The sequence below is a fragment of the Chelon labrosus genome, assembly GCF_963514085.1.
Source record: "Chelon labrosus genome assembly, chromosome: 9".
NCBI lineage: Eukaryota > Metazoa > Chordata > Actinopteri > Mugiliformes > Mugilidae > Chelon > Chelon labrosus.
In genome coordinates, this window is record NC_140359.1 from 13,415,690 (window position 1) to 13,436,793 (window position 21,104).

A 21,104-nucleotide genomic window follows, 5' to 3' on the forward strand; every position below is an offset into this window, starting at 1 on the left:
ATTCTCTCAGTGAATATTCCCATTAAAATTAGTCAAAATTAATATTTTCTTTATATGTATCATATATTATATCCAAGCTGAGTATTGCAGGATAAGTAGCAGGGGCTTCATGTGTGTTGTGATTATGGTGACACCACTGCGCATAGAGACCAATGTTGTTTACCCAGCTCAGGATTCGGCTCGACTCGATTGGATGAGAATTGTGTTGGAGCTTGTTGTCTGTTTCGTACTACGTACTAGGAAAGGGTCGTCGCTTGTGTTTTAAGTTATTAATCCCGGAAGTAAGAATCTGTGCAAATGTTACCAGCATGTATGACTGACTGTATGAAGCGTGGGGAAGGTTGTAAGCTGTAGGCTACGTCTATCAGCTTTAGGTAGCTCATAATGAACAGTTAGGATGGAAAACTATGTCACCAATCTAGCGCAACAACGTCGTCTATAAAATACTTTTTAATACTCACTTAGTGCCGCTAAGTATTCTTCTCAGTAGTCGTTGTGTCCTCTCCTCCTTATGGCCGGTGGTTGCTAAGCAACCAACCACGCAAAGATGCCGTATTACGTAGAGGTACGCTGCGTGTGGCTGTGGAGGACTCGCTGGTAATCCTGTTGCTAGTAGCCAGAAAAGTGCTTCGTTCACATTAACTTCCTTTATAATAAACGATCGCAACAACACCAATGGATATGGAGACAGTTTTAATGTGATCCAAAGGAAGGTATGTGGAATATGTCACACAAAAGTAACGCTTTCCAATTGAAGTCTTAGTTGGGCTTCTCGCTAACATACCTAGCTTGTTGCTAATGTAAAGTATTTAGCGTCCTCCTTTGCTGAGAAATAACGACCGGCTCATGGGCAGGCAGTGGCTTTGTATACGTTGCTAATCTAATTGTAGCTACGTGTTGTTTCTGATTTTAGACTGACGCCAGATCACACACCCGTTCAACACACCGTCAGTAGAAGAAGGCTGCAAGATGTATCACAAGGAAACGAGCATCCAGATAAAAAACAGCGCATCGGCGCTGTACAACAACCTCAGCGTGCTGCGGATCGCCCCGAGGCGCCTCACATACTTCACGGTGGTCCATGCTAACGTGGTCAACATGGTCAGCGCGTCCTGGGACGGGGTGAACTACTCACACCGTCAGCTGCAGTCCAAGGAGCCGAATGTCGCCACAAGCACGTCGCTCATCATGCAGGTGGTGGTGGTGTTTGATCATGTTTCTTGCCCTAGTGTGGAAAAGACAACTTAAATTCAGTCTATCACATCATACATGCTGATCCTACACTGTTCTCTTACATGGAGATTAGTGTTGTTAAACAGTTTTAATATTAGTAAGCCAGTCCAGTGACTTGGAGAACAGTGCAAAAACAATATCATTGTTTGATTTTGTCTTTTACTCTGGTCTTCTGTATATGCATTCGCCTGGATCATAAAAATAATCGTTCATTTCCTCATAATAGGCTGCATTCTGTGTTCTCCCCTCTCGTGATCTTCTGGTGGTGACCTCCCAGAAGGGCATCCAGGTGAGTGTTTGCTTGCTCCTCTCTGCTGGCTGTTGCAGTCACATTTGGAGGAAGTACTGTATAGCAACTGTGGTGCATATCATTATTGTGCAGGAGTCTGCACTGAATCTGTACCACTGCATAAGACAACTATTAATCTTGTATAAGTGTTTTTGCAGCCTTTTTACCTCATATAAATTCATTGTTTTAGATGTACGAATCCGATGGCTCCATCATGGTGTACTGGCATGCTCTGGATACTCCGGAAACACCTACAGGTGAACATAAATATAAACTGTGGCACTCACCCAGAGATGGACATGTCTCACTTGTTATTATGAAAACACTGAAATGATTAAATCTACTATATGATGCAGAATAATAAGGTGTCATGCGGTGTGATGTAATTATTGTGTGACAATGGCATTGGACACAAGTCCTGGAAATGTGTCAGTGCAGTTGATAATACATCCTCATAACACAAGCATAATTAATAACACTAGTGGGAGGTACTCATTAGTATAATCAAATAAACTGCTTTCAGGGCATCTGCACTTCCATTATTAAATCTACATGATCAAAATGGCAGTGGAGACATCATACTCATAAATACTGTTAAGTTTTGTCAGCTCGCACATGTATACACATGATCATAAATTGCATATTCAGAATTTAAATCAGAGGGATGGTTATTGATCTAGACTATTATGTGAAATCTGTTGCATTCACAGAACTTGTTTCTGTCTCAGAACAGGCAGTGTTTGCTCGAGGGATATCGGCAGTATGGGAGAATTACATATGTGTGGGTGAGTACATGTACTGTGTGCAGTATGTATAATATTTAAAAGCACAAAACTCTTCAAGTCTACTTGTCCATTTTTTCCTTCTCTAGGTGTATCATCTGGTGCAATTCTAGTGTTTGATGTTCCCAGCAAAGGAAGCAATATCACCCTGTCTGAGGTCCTGGAGGAGCACAAGGAGTCCGTCACTGATATGGCCTCAGAGTGTTCGGGCAGCCAGGTGTGACGTGTTTACATGTTTGTGCATTTTCTGCCGTCTTTCTGTCTGAACCTTTGTTGATAAAGGATAGCTCACACCTTTCCAGACAACATGAATAAGTGATTACTTTATGTAATACTTCTAGGAACTTCAACAATTGTGTGAATTATATAATCCCTTTCACTCTGTGGCTGTCTCCATCCCTTCAGGAGTGCATAGCTAACCTGGTCACTGCAGATGATGGGGGCAACCTGTGTGTGTGGAAGTCTGGGGAGGAATTTCAGCTTCTCAACAAGATCCATGGTTTTGAGTAGGTTGAGTAGGTAGATTGCAGTATAGTTTTTTGTGTATAGTATTTAACTGAGCTAAAATAAAGCTAACTAATACTGAAGCTTTGTTATCACTAACTCATTTTCTATCGCTCTTCCTTAATACTTTGTTGTACTTGTGTAATTTATGGTCTTTTCCACTGTCCTGTCCTGCCCTGTTTTTTTTTTTCCTTTTCCTTTTTCCATTTCCTTCCTTAATCTAATATCTATTTTCATTCCTGTTAATTCCCTAATGGCATTGATCTGCCCTGTTCGTCTCTACTCACAGTATGACCTGCTCATCTGTCAAGCTGTGGAAAGGAACCGTAGTGGCAGGCTACGGCACGGGCCAGATCCGTCTCTATGAGGCAGTGACAGGAATTCTGCATGCTGAGGTCAACGCTCATGCACGCTGGATATACTCACTGGACATTGCTCCTTTTTCTGGAATGGTGAGTTACGTAAACCGGTATAAGAAAGACATGTTTTTATTGCTTACCTCGCTATTTGGCATATTTTTTTTTTCATACTATTTGATGTGTGAGGATCTGATTGTGTGCTTTAGCTTCTGTCTGCCGGTGAGGACTCTCTAGTCAGGGTGTGGCACCTGACTATGACCCCAGAGACCAACAGTGTGGAGGTAACAGAACATGGAGCCAGAATCAAAACGGCAAAGTTTAATAAGTTAATTCATCTCTTACTCTCAATCAGACCCTGACTGTGTGTTTTTCCTCCATTTTAGGTTGCCCATTTGCATAATGAGTGTGTGACGGATACTCAAATCTGTGGCGCCAGGTTCTGTGATGGCGATGGTTATGCTTTTGCAGTGACAGGCTACGATCTGAGTGAGATTATCCGCTACGTACAGTCGTAGAACTTCTCTGAGGATTAGCGTATATATATTTGAATTTGTTATATTGATCTGAGTATATTTGATATATTGAACATAAGAAACATTTCACAGTGTTTCTGTCTGTATCTATGAAGGTTAGAACAACATTCGTATATAAGCGTTTAAAGTTCCTGTACATATTATATTAAGTAAAAATTCATGTGGATGTAACTTTAAATAAGGTAATTTTTACTTTATAATTATTGTTTCAAACAAGTACACCAATAAACATTTTGTAAAGAAAGCTGTTGTTTTAATGCCACAAATGCAACAGTAGATGGGGCTGTGGGGTAAATATTTTTAACAATGCAATGACAGTGGAGAGCCACCAGAGTTCATATTGTGACTGTGTGTCGATCACAGGCCTCTAGTTATGTCAACCAGTGGATATGAGCACATCACTTTTTCATGTCATAATATCTGTCTTGGTGTGAACATACCGATCATGCACAACATTAAAACCACTGACACAAGAAATAAATAACAGTGACCATCTTGTGACAATACCTGGCATTCGTATGGATGTTACTTAGACATGTGCCACCCACCTAGACCAGACCAGGCACCCCCACCCATAGCAATGACACTCCTTGATGGCAGCAGCCATCCCCAGCAGGATGCAGCCTGACACAGGCACACACACAAAAACGGTTTAGGAACGAAAAAAACACGAGAAACAGCACAAGGTGTTGACCTGGTCTCCAAATTCACTAGATCCCGAATTGATCAAGTATCCGTGGTATGCACTGGAACAAGCCTGATCCACAGAGGCCCCTCCCCTCAACCCATAGGACCCCGCTAACAACATTCTGTTGCCACTCACCACAGGACACCCTCAGAAGGCCCATGTCTATTCTCTGATGAGTCACAACTGTTTTGGAGGCACAAGGGAGACCTACACAATGTTAGGCAGGTGGTTATAATGTTGTGTCTGATCGGTGTATAAGTTTCATTATAAATATACACATGCATATGAGACAGATTTCAATGTTTTATTTATAATTTCATAGTTTTATTTCTTTTTATATATTGTATTAGAACTATAAAGGTCTGTCTCCTTGAAAATGACATGTGTAAATAGAAAGGTCATTACTGACGAAACCTTTTATGTCACACTTATCCACTGTGAACACCAATGCAATACGAAACTTCACAAAGGTCAAGGAGATATTGTTTTCTAGGATTTCAGAATGTGCAGGCACTGGCTTTTGCTGAAAATAAATCTTGCCAGCTCAGCTGTATTGGTATTGTAAAGATCTTGTGTGTCACAGGTCACATGCGCATTTTTAGTTCACATCAGGCAACCAGGTATCATAATCCCACCTTATCGTGACAAGATAAGAAGAATCAGGTCAGCGAGGAATTGTGTGTGCTGTTTGTCAGTCTGGGGCTAAGCATGTATTAAATCCCTCAGTTCTCGTCTCTTCTGGTTTGCAGTCAACACTGGTCACATAACATCAGCTGACAAGACTGTTTTGAACCCACACACACGAAGTGTTATGTAAGTTAAATTCGTTAGGTACCAACTGACAGCCACATTGATGATTTGGCCGTGTCGATTGTGAAGTGTAAACATGCACCAGAGTGACTCAAACACACAGTCTTTAATGGAATCAATCATTTTCAGTATGTAATATGTCATACTTCCCAGTGTCCTGGAGTGGGGTGGGTAACTGCATTGGCTGGAGAGGGACAGTGAAGGACTGAACTGTCAATATGAGGACCCAAATGACATGGACGCTGAGATTACATAACTCAGTGGAACAGCGCAGAGGGAGGAAAAGGTTGGTCAAAAGCGTTACATGATATAAACAGAGAACTGAGAGAGGGCAGAAGGTTCAGAGTGAAGGAAAAGTGCCTTAAAAGGAAAGGGCAGGGTTAGATAAGGCATCATTTTTTTTTTTCTGAAAAACACGGAGACATGGAGAAACAATAGCAGTTATTTCCTTGTTAACCCAGTCAATAGTTCTGTGTCACTCTAGTCCCGTACACAGCCCGAGGGCCACTCATGCTGTGTACTGCCACACTACTTGTCAATAGTTTGCACTGTGTGCTCAGTGTTACACACAGCTGAGCACACAGTGTTGGGGTAGATCAGACCTCAACATGAACTGTTTTCAGACATGGGTGTGAATGTATGCAAAAAATGTACATGCATGTAAGTATCAGTGGTATTTGGTTTCATTCATGCTCATATTCCCTGGGTTGAAATCTTTTATTAACGAGAGTGACGAGACAACGATAGTTCAGTAGGGCCTTCAGTGAAAGGCCTCAATGTGTCACCTTAATAATGACAGAGAAAATACTTACTGTATTTCTTGGGTGTCATGTTCTTTTTAATAAATAACCAACAAGACAAGTTTGTTCAGTGCACTGCCCAAACTGTCTGTTGGTTTCGACCAAGCCTGGATTGTCCTGCCCCAATACAGGTTTATCCATCAAGGACAGTCATGGCCTTATGGGTTTGCAGGTGTGGTACATATTTGTGTGAGTCCCGCAGCATGAATATTTTTGAATCTGTTTGTTTGTGTGTTCCTTTATTATTCTGGTGGAGAAACGACAATTTATCCCTCGCCCATCCAGGCTGGGTGCAGCTGCCTCGGCCTGTGTCACTAAGCCTCCTGGGATAGAGCCTCACCGGGGAAGGATGAGGGACCTAAAGCCCCTCTAGCTTTCTGCCACAGACAGACAGACCAGCTCTCTGATGAGGGAAGCAATCAGGAAACCAGCTACCACAGGCATGCTGTATAAATAGCTCTTCCATTTTAAACACACTGAAAGTGGAAGGAGGTATGCAATGAAAACTGACAGACTGGAAGAACTGCTAGTGATGACTGACAGACGTTCAGAGAATGACAGACAAAAGCAGACGCAAACCACAATCAGGTCATTAGCCCCATTCTTATCCATCACACAGTATCCTCATGACAAACTCTGATCAGTCCCAAATTTGTTCAGCCTATTGAAAAATCCATCATTATTCAGGAGTCATGCACCAGATGGTATGGCCCCCACAGAGCCTTGATCTCAACATTACCCAGTCAGTGGGGGATTAGATGAGGGGATAGGAGCACCCAGGTCAGTCTAAATCCACAGAAAAGATGCTCATGATAACCTACTTGCCAAGTACCTTGAACACAAATTTCGTTTGTCTGTCAACTTGTTCTGCATGACAATAAATTCAATTCAAAGCACTTTATTTGTCCCCAAGGGGCAATTTAAAAGGGCGCATTGTAGTAGCTTATTTATTTATTAATAAATGAACCTTGAACCTTGAAGTGTACTTAGAGGAATTGGTGAATTTAATTTATTTGTAGGGGTCTGACAAACTCACTAAATACTATGGCTGGAACTAATGCAGTATCAAATAAGACTGATTTTATCTGCAACACTAATAACTACACAGTTTATGTTACATACTGGCGTAGGCCTGGGTTTTGAATTTCAGTTTATTTTGAGCACCGACGGAAATATCTTTGTAGCACTGAAATGCTGGCACTGTATTGTACGAACACCAAAAGCTGGCGCTGAATGCTCGGAGAGATTCATATTGTTGTTTTCTTATCCTGTATGAGAAACGTTCTTACTTAAACCTCCTCCAGGTGAGTCGAGAAGTTTCAACAAGTTCTGAAAACCTAATTGGCATATCATCAAGTTTTAAATTGATGTGGTAAGCTTGTTAGTGGCGTGGTGGTTAGCGCTGATGCCTCACAGCAAGAAGGTTCTGGGTTTGAATCCATGGGCTGACTGGGGCCTTTCTGTGTGTTTGCATGTTCTCCCTGTGTCTGCGTGGGTTCTCTTCAGGTACTCCGGCTTCCTCCCGCTGTCCAAAGACATGCTCGTTAGGTTCATTGGTGATTCTAAATTGGCCATAGGTGTGCATGTGAGTGTGAATGGTTGTCTGTCTCTCTGTGTTAGCCCTGCGATAGACTGATGACAGCTGGTATAGGCTCCAGCCCCCCCCCCCCCCCGCGACCCTTACAGAAGATGACTGAATGAATGAAGCTTGTTAGCAAACAGCTGCTTGCATACTGTATCATCCGAGTCATAATCCAGGAATTATGAGCAACATTCACTTGGAGCTGTGCTGCTGTCCTCCTACCGAATGCAAGGCCCAGCATCCGCCCGGGTTTAGGCTGCCTTGCAAGGCATCCATTTCCACACTAATTTAGCTTCTTTAAACATTTATTGTGCTAATTTAAGGCCATTTTTAGTCAATGTAAAGAGTTTTGACATGACTTTTTTTGTCGAGAAAAAACGCGGATGTAATTTGGACATTTAGTTCATATTTGTTCTTAAAAATATTGAGTATTGAGAAGTTTTTAAGATTTGGTGCTCATACAGTATTGGCACTGGTACTGAAACCTTTTCAAAACATTATCCAGGCTGCACTGATGCACAGATTAATTTATTAATCCTCATCTGCTGGTACCACTAATGATGTCCATCCCATATAAAGAAATGGCTGATGTTGTGACTCGACGTGCGACTGAAGTGGTAGGACAAGTGAAACAAGTTAGGTAGAAGAGAGAAAGGATGTGTAACTCTGAACATATCAAGGTGACTGCGATAAATGGAATGTGGAGTGTCTGGAGAATCAACTTGGATGATACAGTATGCAAATAATGACAAAAGACTGAGAAACAGACTAGTGCGGTTGGGTAGATCTGTAAATCTGGACTGGTCGCTTCTGTAAACACATCTTCTGTGCATTACCAGGCCGTGTCACGGAAAGCCACTCAGACAAGACATGCAAGGACAATCCACCCTTCCTGTCTATGTGAGCCTCTGATTTGAGGAAAATGTCTGCACATCCAGTAACAACTGACTCACTGTATTTAAAATTAGTTGTGGTATGTTTAAATGATTCTCTGTGCATCCTGTTGACTTGAGATCAGCATTGCCATTTGGCACAGTGGGTCACACATCAAACCTTATAATGGACTCTAAATTACAGTGCATGACATCACTCCTAAGTACTGCTTTGTCATCACTTGCAATTGTGTCTAATTGATCTTACATGGGGCGGCACAGCGGTGTGGTGGTTAGCACTGATGCCTCACAAGAGTTCAAATCCATTGGCCAACTAGGGCCTTTCTGTGTTCTCCCTGTGTCTGCGTGGGTTCTCTCCAAGTACTCCGGCTTCCTCCCACTGTCCAAAGACATGCTTGTCAAAATGTGTAAAATGTAAATGTACTTTATTTATATAGCACCTTACAACGACCCACAGGTGAACCAAGGTGCTTTACAAAAGATTAAACAACGATTTGTTAGGTTAATTGGTGATTCTAAATTGGCAATAGATGTGAGTGATGGTCTGAGTTGTCTGCCTCTGTGTTAGCCCTGTGATGGACTAGTGACCTGTCCAGGGTGTACCCCGCCTCTCGCCCAGTGACAGCTTGGATAAGCTTCACCCCCCTACGGCCCTCAAGAGGGCAAGCGGTTACAGAAAATGAATGGATGGTCTTACATGATGAGAGAGCGCAGAGTCCTTTGGGGAATCCCTGTTTATTTCCTAAAAATACACATGCAGAAACCTAGATATATTATTATCTAAAAAGACACAGTCCATTCATCAACTCTGTCCATGCATTAGAGAGGCTAATGCTTTTTCTCTAATGCCTTTCTCCAATCAATGCACTACAGTGCACTGCTAAGATAAATCATGTATTAAACTACTTAAATCTTCATCTCAAGTGATGTGGTCAGCTATTTTAGCCATGTACAAGTGGAAATACTGAGGAGAGGATAACCAGGAGAGAGTTTTACTATCTATTTGTAAGTCAAAATTTCCAGACAAGACCTGGAGAACGCTGAGGAGAGACAGACAGAGTCAGACGTGGAAGCATGGCACTGCTGGAGGTGGCAAGTTTATTATTTTATCTGGTATTTTACTGTTACATCCCAAAGGCATTGCTGGAGAGGCCTCCGCTCACACCACCATATAAGGTCCTGTTAAGTTCTTGAATAATGGAAAGTGAGCACTGTTAAGCAGACACTGGCCAGTTAGGTATAGTCCATTACACAGGCACCATTAGTAGGTCTTTCCTGACCTCTCCACATGCTCCCTCTTTCTCTCAAACACACACACATAGACTCGCATGTCTTGCATATCCCCAGTAACGTCATTTAGAGGGCATGGATAACCAATGGGACTTAAATGCATTAGATTAGAGTAAAATAAACATGATCAGACCCTGCCATCTGCACTTGGATGGTACGGTTGCCTAGCACTGCGCATTGTTTAGCTTGTCTGACGTTAGTTTGCTGATGCTAGAGTGTGTGTGTGTTTATGTCGATGTGTGTATGTGGCCATATGTGCAGATGGCACCGCTCAAACTATGATCGGCTCATTTCTCAGACAGTCTTCCTAATAAAGTCAGTCTTGCCACAGATTTGAATCAGTGTCCCAGTGTGTGGCTGTACGTGCATTATTTTAATGTTCATGTGCTTACACTGGGTTATACTGGCAAAGCTAACAAACTGCGGTCTCAAAGCTGTTCAATTTTGGACATTTATTTTATAAAAATGATCAAATTTGCTTACTTTTAATTTGAAACGACTCCTTTTCACATAAACACCCCTCTCATTACCTCTGCTGTGTGGGTGAGAGAGTTATTGGGTCTCTAAATAGAGTCACGGCAATAATAACAGCAATATCCTGGCAACCCTTGTCATTGTGCTCTGTCAGTGAGCCTGCTAATAGGGTTAATATGAAAGAAATGAATGGGCGTCTTCACGGCACAGCCTGAATTCAAAACACGCAAACATTTCCAAACACCAGGTTTGTTTTGGTTTTATCTGATGAACGGATAGGCGTAGTAGTGTGTGTGTACTTGTATTACTCATGTTGGAAATCTGTCACACAATCACTTTGTGGGGATCTGCCTCTCCTTCAGAACAAACAGCATCTTCCCATTATGCAAACCCTTACATCTGAGATTGAAAATCTGATGTAAGTCTAATGTAATGTAGATTTGCGTCATGCTTAGGGTAAGTGCTAGGTTTACTTCTTCAGAATATGAATGCAAGTCAGCGATACATCCTTTGAGGAGAACAAAACATGACTTTATGAGACTGTTCGTCAAAATGAAAAAGACTTTTTATCATCGTCTCATTGCACACACCCTAGTTGTCATTGGCAGCCATGGACAAAACCCAACTCACACTGTAAAGACTCCATAAACGAATCTGCCGTCCAGGTCAGGTACTGGTCCTGTTACTGATGAAGGTAACTAATTGACATAAATTTTAACATTGTCTAAATTTGACATATTCAAGAGACATCTGTTACAACTTAATAGGGAATAGAGAAAATGAGGAACATGCTTAAAATTATGAAGTACTATACTGAAGCTACTGTACTAGCAAGTTATCATAATTAAGAGCTGCATTTAATTATAATGCAGCTGTCACATTAGAAAAATATACAAATTCATGTTTTTTTAGATATAATTATTATTGCTATTATTAGCTTGCTAAACAGTGTTAACTTAGCTGACATTACCTGTTTTCTAGTTTTATGCTAGTCGTGCTGGTCATGATCTTATGATTACTGTTAGTCGTAACCCACTGTGCTGTTTCTGTTCATATTCTTAATCCACTTCTGGCAGACATCTTGGTACACTGGACACCCAGGGAATCGTGCATGGTCTCAGACAGGGCCACCCTTTATGAAGTAATGTTGTGTATTTCGCATTATGTTTTGATTTTTTTCTCCAAAGTTTAAGTTTGCCACCACTGTTGGAGCAGCTGAGAACTGCACAGGCCCTTACTGATTTCCTAGTCATATGTCACGTTCAAGTGGAACTCTAGCGGTTTCAACACATGAAGTCATGCACACAAAATGCTTGGCATTCAAATGGTAACACCAACCATAAGTCAGGGGAAGACCGCTGTTAGGCAACTGTTGATACCTAGAAGCCACTGAAGCAACAGTTAGCAAGCTAACAACGAGATAACCCAATGCAGGAAATGTAACGTCAAAACAAAAAAAATGTGGCCATGGTATTATACTTATACATGTTATAAAACTACAAAGAAACTATATTCAACTAAACTGATATATTTTGATTTACCATCCACTTCTGTCATTTCTGAAAACATCAGTAAACATGTCACGACTCTGACCTTGGACCTCATCAAATTTCCAGTTAGGAGGTTTTGAATTCCACATGAGGGGTCCATTCAGATGGACTCTTCTTGTGTAGACGGTAAACACTACGCCATTTGAAGGCAGCAATAGTTGTAGAAAGTAATGATACCTAAAAAGTAAATGTGGTAAATGTATATAATTGTACAGTCTTTAGGAAAGGATACTGAGGGGAGACACCACTGCAGAAATGGCAGCTTGTTTACTTGCAGCACTTTAACGGACTGGTGTATGCATAGGTCACATAGTATACTAGATATAAAGACAAACAATCATTTAAATCAAATCAGTCCCAACAGGCCAAAAGGTCTGCTTTTGGTTATTTTAAAGTATTTTCAGTGGTAGTATATAACTAGTATATTATAGTATAGTATATAAGACAGAGGGATAATTCATAAGGTGGGATCTGCTGTATTTCAACTAAGGGTTAACAGTTAAGCTTATGCACACACTTGACCAATGAACACACTTTTGTCAGGTGTGTGCAAGTTTCACATTGATCAAGGCAGTATTCTGCTTTGTGAAGACAAACTGTTATGATGTTATAATACAACAAAGATTCAGCAGTTAGTTCATATACTGAATCTGAGTGTCCCACTACTACTGACCCTCTTACACAACACATTCCCCAGCTGTTCTATCACTCAGTATCAGTAATAGCATGAGCCTGAACCACAAATACACACACATTAATTATGTGCCCACATATTTCATAACCTTATACAGATGATGACCCATAAACACCACATCTCAGTGACTTGAATTCAAACTGACTTTTTAGTGTCAGCTCTTCTGCTAAACTCAGTGGACATAAACTTGACCTATCCATCCATCCAGACATGATAAACTGTAAAGTACTCCACTTATGAGTGAGTGCCAGAGTATCATGTATCAGTATGCACACATTAGCTATGAGATACTCTCTCATTTTTTTATTTTATTTTGAACATTTGCACTCTGCTTCAGTTTGTTGCTGTAAACAGCCTAGAGTTTCAACACAAAGTGAAAACGCTTGGACAACAGACAGCTTAACTCTCAAAGCAGGAACCAGTGTCAGGACGTTAAATCCAAAAAAACACAACCAGGAAGAGAGTGCAGATCATGAGTAACTCCCGTCTTTAATATTGATTATTAACTTAGTACCTGTTCCTGCCAACGATCTGTTGTCCTGCCTGACAGCCGGGACAAAGTAAATGATATGTGATTAAACTCAAGTTGGTAAATGGAGCGAAAGTGCAAACACTGCAATCTGCTCATTTATCCTGAGGAAACTTTTAGTGCACAGTGCAGTGACCCACACACCCCTACTTTAGGGTCAATCATTCCCTCACCGCATGCCTCTGCGAATGGACCAAGAGGAAACGAGAGAGAAGTTTGGCCATGAGAGACGGACAGAGGAGAAGAGAGACGTGACGGTCCCCATGTGCATGGAAGACCTAGAGAAGCTCCTCTTACACCATTGACTCACAGGTGGGGAAACCATTACACACACACACATACACATTCCCACAATATTCAAAGGAAAATTAAAAGCCCAGACTTTGCACAAATACACATATGATCACTTCCTGCAATTCTTAATTAGAGTAAAGAGAACAAGAATTACAAAGACTTACAAAACTCATAAATGAAAGACCCCCTGGATAGAACGGCAAATCTCCAGTTCCCTCTTGAGCGTCATAACTTGAGTAAACAAGGGACATGGCGAGACATACAAAAGAAGGAAAGAAAGAACAGGAGAAACAGATGGGGAAATCAAGACGGGAAGAGATCGAGAGAAGGAAAGAGATGATAATTTGTCCTGAAAATACAGCCAATGGATGTCAGGGCAGAGGTAGTTGTGCTCATCCCTGTTTCCATGGCGACCCAAATGTGCTGTCAGCGCAGTGACGCCACCGAGGAGCATTGCGCTGCAGCCGTGCTGACATGAGCCACACGTGCCAATGCCCAGCTGACAGCACTGAGCATACGCCCGAGTCTATTCATAGCAGCTAAATGACGCGCTGGAGGGACGCAGTTCAGACCGGAGTGCAGCCTAAGGAGGCCAGGTGCCCAAAACTGGATGTGTACTAGTCCAGGACTGGATGGCACCCTCTGATGGAGGTGGACGAATGAGGGGAGAGAGTGAGGGATTAACTAATGGTAGGGGTTCTGTCATTGTCTCTCTGATCTTTGTGCAGAATGACAAAGTGACACCTGGCTCCTCAGTCATCGTAAAGAATGACACAAATTCGTGCCTTTTTGAGGCCTCTAATCGTATTCACATGAACAAAGCACAACGCATATGGACAACACATGCACAAGTAGGACAGGAGGGGTCAAACAGAATTAGCTTAGACACATGGTTGGCTCTGCTCTGACTGGCTGCATCAGCCTGACCAGATGCATGAAGTGGTATATAAAAAGCTCAATATACTTGAAATACCTGCCATTTAAGATCGTGAAAACAGAAAACAAATGTTATAAGAACAAATAGCAGAATAAACATCCCTAAAAGCATGTTGTACCAGTACAAGAAGTAATACAAAAGACATGGAAGGTACTGTAGAATTTGGGGGGAAGGGATTTTTCCAGCTAACCAAAATCAGACTAGGGACCTTCAGATGAGTCATACACAGCAGTCTAGTGCCTTACCAGAATCATTTGGAGAAAGGTGCATACAATATTTGTGTCTTCCACAATTACAGATTATTTTTAGTTTTTGAGCAAATATAAGATCCAAAACATGCAGCATAACTGACAAGTTAACAAAAATACTCCTAAAATCGCCAAACATTTTGGAATCACCTTTTTTCATGACTACAGATTAATAACTGGGGCACAAGGTCAAGTTGTGACATCCTTTCTGTCCATAGATGTAAATGATACCAAACTACGGTCACACCACACTGTCAAGAATGTGGTACAGTTGGCAAGAGGGCAGGAGTCACCAAGTCCGTGCCTCTTTTGTTAGCAATTGTTCAAGCTCAATTGGTAGCTCTATAACACTGCTTTGTCCGAGGGATCAGGGAGAAGAAAAGCAGAGGCTCTGAGGCAAAGAGAGGTTCGTTGCGGTCAGTCTGCACAAAAACTTAGATGTCATTGTGGCTATCTGATGACTGGTGTCAAAGGCTTTTGTGCCTCCTGATTTGCTGTAGTGGAGGTACATCGTTACTGAGTGAAATTGATTTGAGGGGGACAAAGATCATCTTTTTCTTTGTGTATAAGCATTGGTCTACTGTGTTTGTAGAAATCAAGCTGATGCATGCTATTCTCACGCCTGGGGTCAGCAGTTTGCCCCCTCAGGACACAGACCCCTATTATGCCCCCATTGTGCCCACGAGGCTGCATCAATAGTGCGACAGCAGAGGCCACTGGCAAAGGAAAAGAGCTGCACACGACACTTTGAAATAAAGGTTTAGCACACCTGGGCAAGCCATGAGAAAAATAGGAGAAAACAAGCCTAACAAGAGCAGTCATGGGACACCACACCATCATATGATACCCTGTGTATCATGCTCTGTGTCAGCAGAACATTGAATGTTAGTATAGAAACGATGAGTCCTTTTTAGAATGCACAGTAGCAGTATCCATTGCTACAGCATAATGTTCCAACACTGGTTTGGACTTGCATGTGTGTGCATCACGGTACGTGTGATGTGTCCCATGCCTGCTGGCTTCAAACTGGAGGATGGTTGCCTAGGACTTGCTTGCATGCTGAGGTAGGAGCAAGTCTGGGCAGGTCCCTCCGTTCCCTTCTTAGGACAATGAGTTCCTCGAATGCCTGGCTGAGCAGGAGTTTTGGGGAATCTGCAAAAGACAGTGGGCCTCTCACAGCCCCTCAGTTGTCTGACATTTATACTTTTGCCAAGTTCAACATCTATACACAGAGAACAGCATTTTTTAAAAAGAAATGCTGATGAAGATGGGTGTTGAAAAGCTTTACTGAAGACTGAATTAAACTGTTTTTGGGGGGATTCTGGTCTTGGAAACCTTCTGGGCTTTCTAAGCAAAAATTGAATACTTTAGAATCAGTTGGTATGCAACAACTGAAGAAATCCTTCCTTTTAAAGGACCCAAAGAATGTGTTGTTTAGCATATCCAGCGGGTTGTTTAAAGTTGCTGGATTAGAAGGCTCTAACGTCATAGATGTGGATTGTTCGAAGCAATTTATCGTCAAATAATGTCTTCATTTCGGAGGCTGTGGTTTGTAGTACTATTAAAGTATACTGTGTTGTACCCACACGTGTTTCTATTATTTTGACAATCCCATTTCAGTCAGTGGGCTCAGCTAAATAACGAAACACTTTTGTGTTTTAATTCAATCCAGGTTAACAGCGCCACAAACGACAGCCTTCAAAACGATCGTGCAGTTGAAATACCACCTTCCTTACATTGTTTCAACATAACTTGAACATTATAACAGTCATGAAGTGGGGTTTAGTGCAGGACTCTTATATTGGAATGCAATCACTTCACAGTTTTTTGTGTACGTAACAATGGCCACATCCTCCCTAGACTTAAACATCCACCCGAATAGTTTCAGGATGAACAGGGCGGGTTGTGGCAAGGATAAAAACAACTGCTTAACAATGCTTTCAACTATATGCACACTGAGAACTGTGCAATGTTATGCAACCTTGTCGTTGGACATGTCAGTAGTGAGTCCAACTGAAAAAGGAGGAACAGACTTTTTACATTGTATTAGCATGTTGATTTGACTTGAGGCCTTTTTACTAATGAGACATCTCTATTAAATTAAGTTTGTAAAGAAATAAATCATGCAAGCATATTAGCAGACATCCCAATATGCACTGTTGGAAAAAAACTCCTGGAAGAACCCAGTTTTAATAAAGACCAAATTAAAACATGACTGTTACATCTCCCAATTATAAATACTAAACATAACAAAGATTAGTACTGTACACTCAGAAATTATGAGCACAACCTGGATCAGCTTCACATGTTATACTGTACTATACTGACACTGTAACAAAACGAAAAGAGCTGCTGCAAGACGTTCCTCATATCAAATGAAGAACTGACTCTTTAAACATCTGAAAATATAAAAAGGAAATCAAGCAAGCAGATTTGCTTTGTGTTATATTTTTAGTAGTATTAAACGGCTGATTCAGCAGTAAAGCCTAAGTTCCTCGAATTTGATCTATCAAGTTTTACTTAAACTAAATAACCAGCAATGGAAATTATATATTGGCCACATTTTCAAGGTTGCAGGGGGAACTTAGAGCAGTTTAAACAGTAAGAAAACAAGCAATAATTAGTTATTATGCCACGCATACTCCTATTTCCTTATAAAGGTGAGTCTGACCGCAATCTTTTAGTCTGCCCCCCTCCCAATTCATCTCCTTAATCTGTGTTTCTCTGCACCTGAAAATCCTCTTCCATTTTTGGATTTGACCTCATCCATCTCATCCCTCCGACCACTCTAATCCCTTCCTTCCGAAGCCTCTCGTCCCGTCCCTAAGACCACTTTCATCCCTCTGTCAATTTCATCAGGACGTTTCAGTTATCTACACTCCCTTGCATCAGTTAAGGTGTGGTCTTTGTTAGCTACAGGCTGACGGGCTGCAGGTTTACAAATACTGAAGACAGATGTTTGCACAAATACCTGGAAAAACACTGAATACATTGCCATCTTTGCCAAAAATAAAAACCGATACGTTTGAGATAAGTCGAACAGTCAACATCAGAGTACTGATGTTCACCATTTGAGATGCAGCTATACACCAATCAGGCATAACATTATGACCACCTTCCTAATACTGTCTAGGTCTCCCTTGTGCCTCCAAAACAGTTCTGAGAAAGGACATGGGCCTTCTGAGGGCGTCTTGTGGTGTCTGGCAACAGAATGTCGTTAGTGGGGGCCTTTGGGTCCTATGGGTTGAGGGGAGAGACCTCTGTGGTTCAGGCTTGTTCCAGTGCATCCCACAGATACTTGATCCAAGCCAGGTCAACGCCTTGTGTTGTTTTTTGTTTAATTCCTAAATTGTTTTTGTGTGTGTGCCTGTGTCAGGCTGCAAGCTGCTGCCATCAAGGAGTGTCATTGCCATGGGGTGGGGGTGACTGGTCTGGTCTAGGTGAGTGGTACATGTCTACGTAACATCCACATGAATGCCAGGTCCAAAAGTTTCCCAGCAGAACACTGTATTGTCAGCCCTGTGATAGACTGGCGACCTGTCCAGGGTGTACCCCGCCCCTCGCCTGATGAGAGCTGGGATAGGCTCCCCCCACGACCCTTCACAGGACAAGTGGTTACAGAAGATGAATGAATGAATGAATGAACATTGTATTGTCACAAGATGGTCAATGTTATTCACTTCTCCTGTCAGTGGTTTTAATGTTGTGGCTGATCGGTGTATGTGAATATCTGAAAAAACATTGATTAAGTTTCCATCTTTGCCAAAAAATGACTACTGAGACAAATGAAAACACTACAGTCAACATCAGAGTACTGAAATGAGTTCACCATGGATGCAGACATATGAGACGATCAGTATGAGGCTCCAAAAAGAATATCCATGCCATCACTGCCTAAATGCTCACAGTGGATGTTTTGCTACCTTCCCACCCTGCGCAGCCCAGGGAGGCTGGCACTCGCTCAGCTTTATGAATGGATGGGTGTGGCACTGGGACTGGCAGGGAGCCTGTCGTCACTGCGCTCGTTGATAGGCGCTGGCGTGCAGTCCGCGAAGGATGGTCTGGAGTGAAACATATACTGGGTCCTGCCACCGCTTGGGAGAGAGACAGCGAGGGACAGAGAGGGGAGGAGAGAAGAGAGATAGAGAGAGAGAGAGAGAGAGACAGAGACCGCACCGTCAGCCCACTCCCCAGCGAGGACTCTAAACTTCTGGAGAGAAATTTGGTGAGACTTGGGTAAAAGCAAGGGTGCGGGTAAAAAAAAATGGCAAAGTGACTGTTGTTGTAGAATATGCATTTTGTTTTTACAGGAGAATTAGCCCGAACAAATTTAAATGATTCAAGATTATATCAGATACGATGTGATGAGGATGAAATGCATAAGAGTTTATACAAATGAGCTCTCGTGCATCTTCGATGTAAAGTCTGTATCGATATTTAAGAGAAAAGAAACTCATCCAGCCACGATGAGGAGTAGTCCTGCGTAAAAGCAGCCAGACAAAAGAAAGTCGAGGCAAGGCTCCCCTCCTCCATGTGCTCCCCTCCTTGTAGGTGTGACAGAAACAACAAAGGGACGTGGAAAAAACTCGCATCAGGACCACAGGCGGACAACTACCCCAGACAGATCCCAGAGCACAATAGCCGGGGGTCTGCAGACCAGAGCTTGTCCAAAGGTTTTGCAATATGCAGCAGTCTTCGCGTAATTACATTCCTCCTGGCGTCTCTCGGCTACAACAGTCGGGAGTATTTTTCTTCTGTCAGCTCTGGCAGATCTTCACCAAACACGAAACGAAGCCGATAATTTGAGGACTTACGAGTCCGCGCTGAGACGGGAGCAAGCGTTTAAAACGTGTGAGTTGTGATTAGATGTTGTCATCCAGAGGAATGCTCTGAAATGATCGCATTTGTTTGTGCCTTGCAGTTTAATGGGGAGAAGCGAGAGACGAGCGCTGGCCAGAGTAAAGTGAATGGAAAAAGAGCAGCGGAGAGGTGTGAACTGAAAGTGGGGGGAAAAAAGATCTGAACCGAGTACAGAAGTGAATGTCTTTAAAAGGTAGGAACCGGTATTGTTACGCATACTACGTGCACAGAATTCTGATGTAAAAAAACAAGCAGGGTTGCATAATGGTTCAGTGAGTTTGGGTTGTAAACTGTTATGCACACATCATCAAACCTCTAGGCTGAACTTGCTTTTTAAACTTCTGCTCCATAATTTAAGTCAAGCATTTTTTTTCAGCTGGTGCCTTGAAGTATCTAAGAGAACATTGGGCAATATCTGTAACGCTTGTTAAATTAAAAAAAAATAAATAATAATAATATATATATATATATATATATATATATATATATATATATATATATATATATAAATAATTTAAATTTTGAGACCAGATTAAAATGAAAGTTTATAAAAACAACTTGGAGACAAGACAAACTCAGCACAAGATAAAAGATAAAAGTGCATGTGACTTCTGCTTCTTTTTTCTTTTTTTTTTAATTGCAACTCTGCACAGTCAGTCTGTAATGCTTACGCACTCCTTCCTTGCAGGGTGTAGAGATATTAAGTTGAAATACTCCAACATGCTGCTGATATGATGTTGTTTTGAGGCAATGACGCCAACATCCTTAAATTGCAACAATCTGAACCTCATTTCAACATCACACTCTTTCAAGTTTGTCTGTGGGAATATGAAAAAAAAAAGCTGCCCATGAGCTACATCTTAGTTGGCTTCAGTTCACACAGTTTGGCTAAATACAAGTATGCGATATCTTGACCACCTGCAGCCTGGATGAGTGAGTCCAGCTTGAATGCATAGCTGGGGAATGCAGTCACTCTGTGTCTATAGAAGCAAACGGTGGTCCCTGCAGTTACTGACCAAAGCACGGAAGGAAACTTGGTATCTCTGACAACAGCCTGTTATCAACCACACTAACGATACCCACATGAGTCTCTTATTTCCCAATGTTTTTGTTCCCTTTTCTCTGTAAGCATAGAGAAGATGGTGGGTGTGGGGATGGTCTGACAGAGTTGACATCAGTTCCTCCGCTCTAACCCACTCCCCTGTGTTTTTCTATCAGCTGTGGAATTTGAACCATTCTTCCATTGGGGTGAGGCCTGTCCCTCTGTCAGCCCTGCTCTGAGGAGTAGGTTCTCTTCGAGGGGGCTGGAAGTGTGTGTATGTGTGTGTGTGTGTGTGGGTGGGTAACAGGGGCTTTCCAGTAGGGTTGCACACCAAACATTCTTGGCTGCCGGATGGCCGACTAGTGGGCCAAGTCCACGCAGCTGGGAGTCGTATAAGAAGCAGTGTCTTTGTGTGAGCTGAGCAATATCCCACACACATGCACACGCATGCTGACACGCAGAAACACACACATACCGAGAGCCCACACCTCCCCTCAGCTGTGTTCAGAATGACAGGGGGCTGTGAGATGTGCGTACGGGCAGTTTGCATGCATCTGCCCGTGAGGATGGATAGTTGTATTTATTAAAGCACTAAAGTGACCCTCGAAAAGAGAAACACACACATCCTTGGACGTAGGCACAGGCATTCACGCGCAGGAAAAACATATAACAGAGACTCACAGTCAGCGTACAACAGTGTCTTCTTCTCTTAC

General features: G+C 42.2%; 2 protein-coding genes across 6 annotated transcripts in view; both read left to right on the forward strand.

The window, feature by feature from the left end:
• The first annotated feature begins 259 nt into the window (after nt 1–259).
• wdr54 (WD repeat domain 54) lies at nt 260–4,636 on the forward strand. 2 transcript variants are annotated; one of them, XM_084551824.1, is made up of 10 exons: nt 260–713; nt 914–1,194; nt 1,460–1,522; nt 1,713–1,779; nt 2,251–2,307; nt 2,394–2,521; nt 2,710–2,810; nt 3,098–3,260; nt 3,374–3,448; nt 3,551–4,636. In XM_084551824.1, exons 2-10 carry the CDS (start codon nt 970–972, stop codon nt 3,680–3,682), a joined length of 1,011 nt encoding a protein of 336 aa, XP_084407950.1. In that variant the 5' UTR covers nt 260–713; nt 914–969; the 3' UTR covers nt 3,683–4,636. The 2 variants fall into 2 exon arrangements, with proteins under 2 accessions (XP_084407950.1, XP_084407951.1); XM_084551825.1 differs by having other exon boundaries at nt 260–1,194.
• Nucleotides 4,637–17,662: 13,026 nt separating this feature from the next.
• rhobtb4 (Rho related BTB domain containing 4) overlaps nt 17,663–21,104 on the forward strand; it is a 41,231-nt gene continuing 37,789 nt past the window's right edge. Inside the window, exons 1-3 of one of the 4 annotated variants that reach the window (XM_084552047.1) lie at nt 17,663–18,714; nt 19,041–19,338; nt 19,411–19,542. The gene's annotated coding sequence lies outside the window, so the exon portion shown is untranslated. Of the gene's footprint in view, nt 18,715–18,922; nt 19,339–19,372; nt 19,543–21,104 lie in introns of those variants that run through there. The other 3 variants (XM_084552046.1, XM_084552048.1, XM_084552049.1) reach the window with 3 other exon arrangements.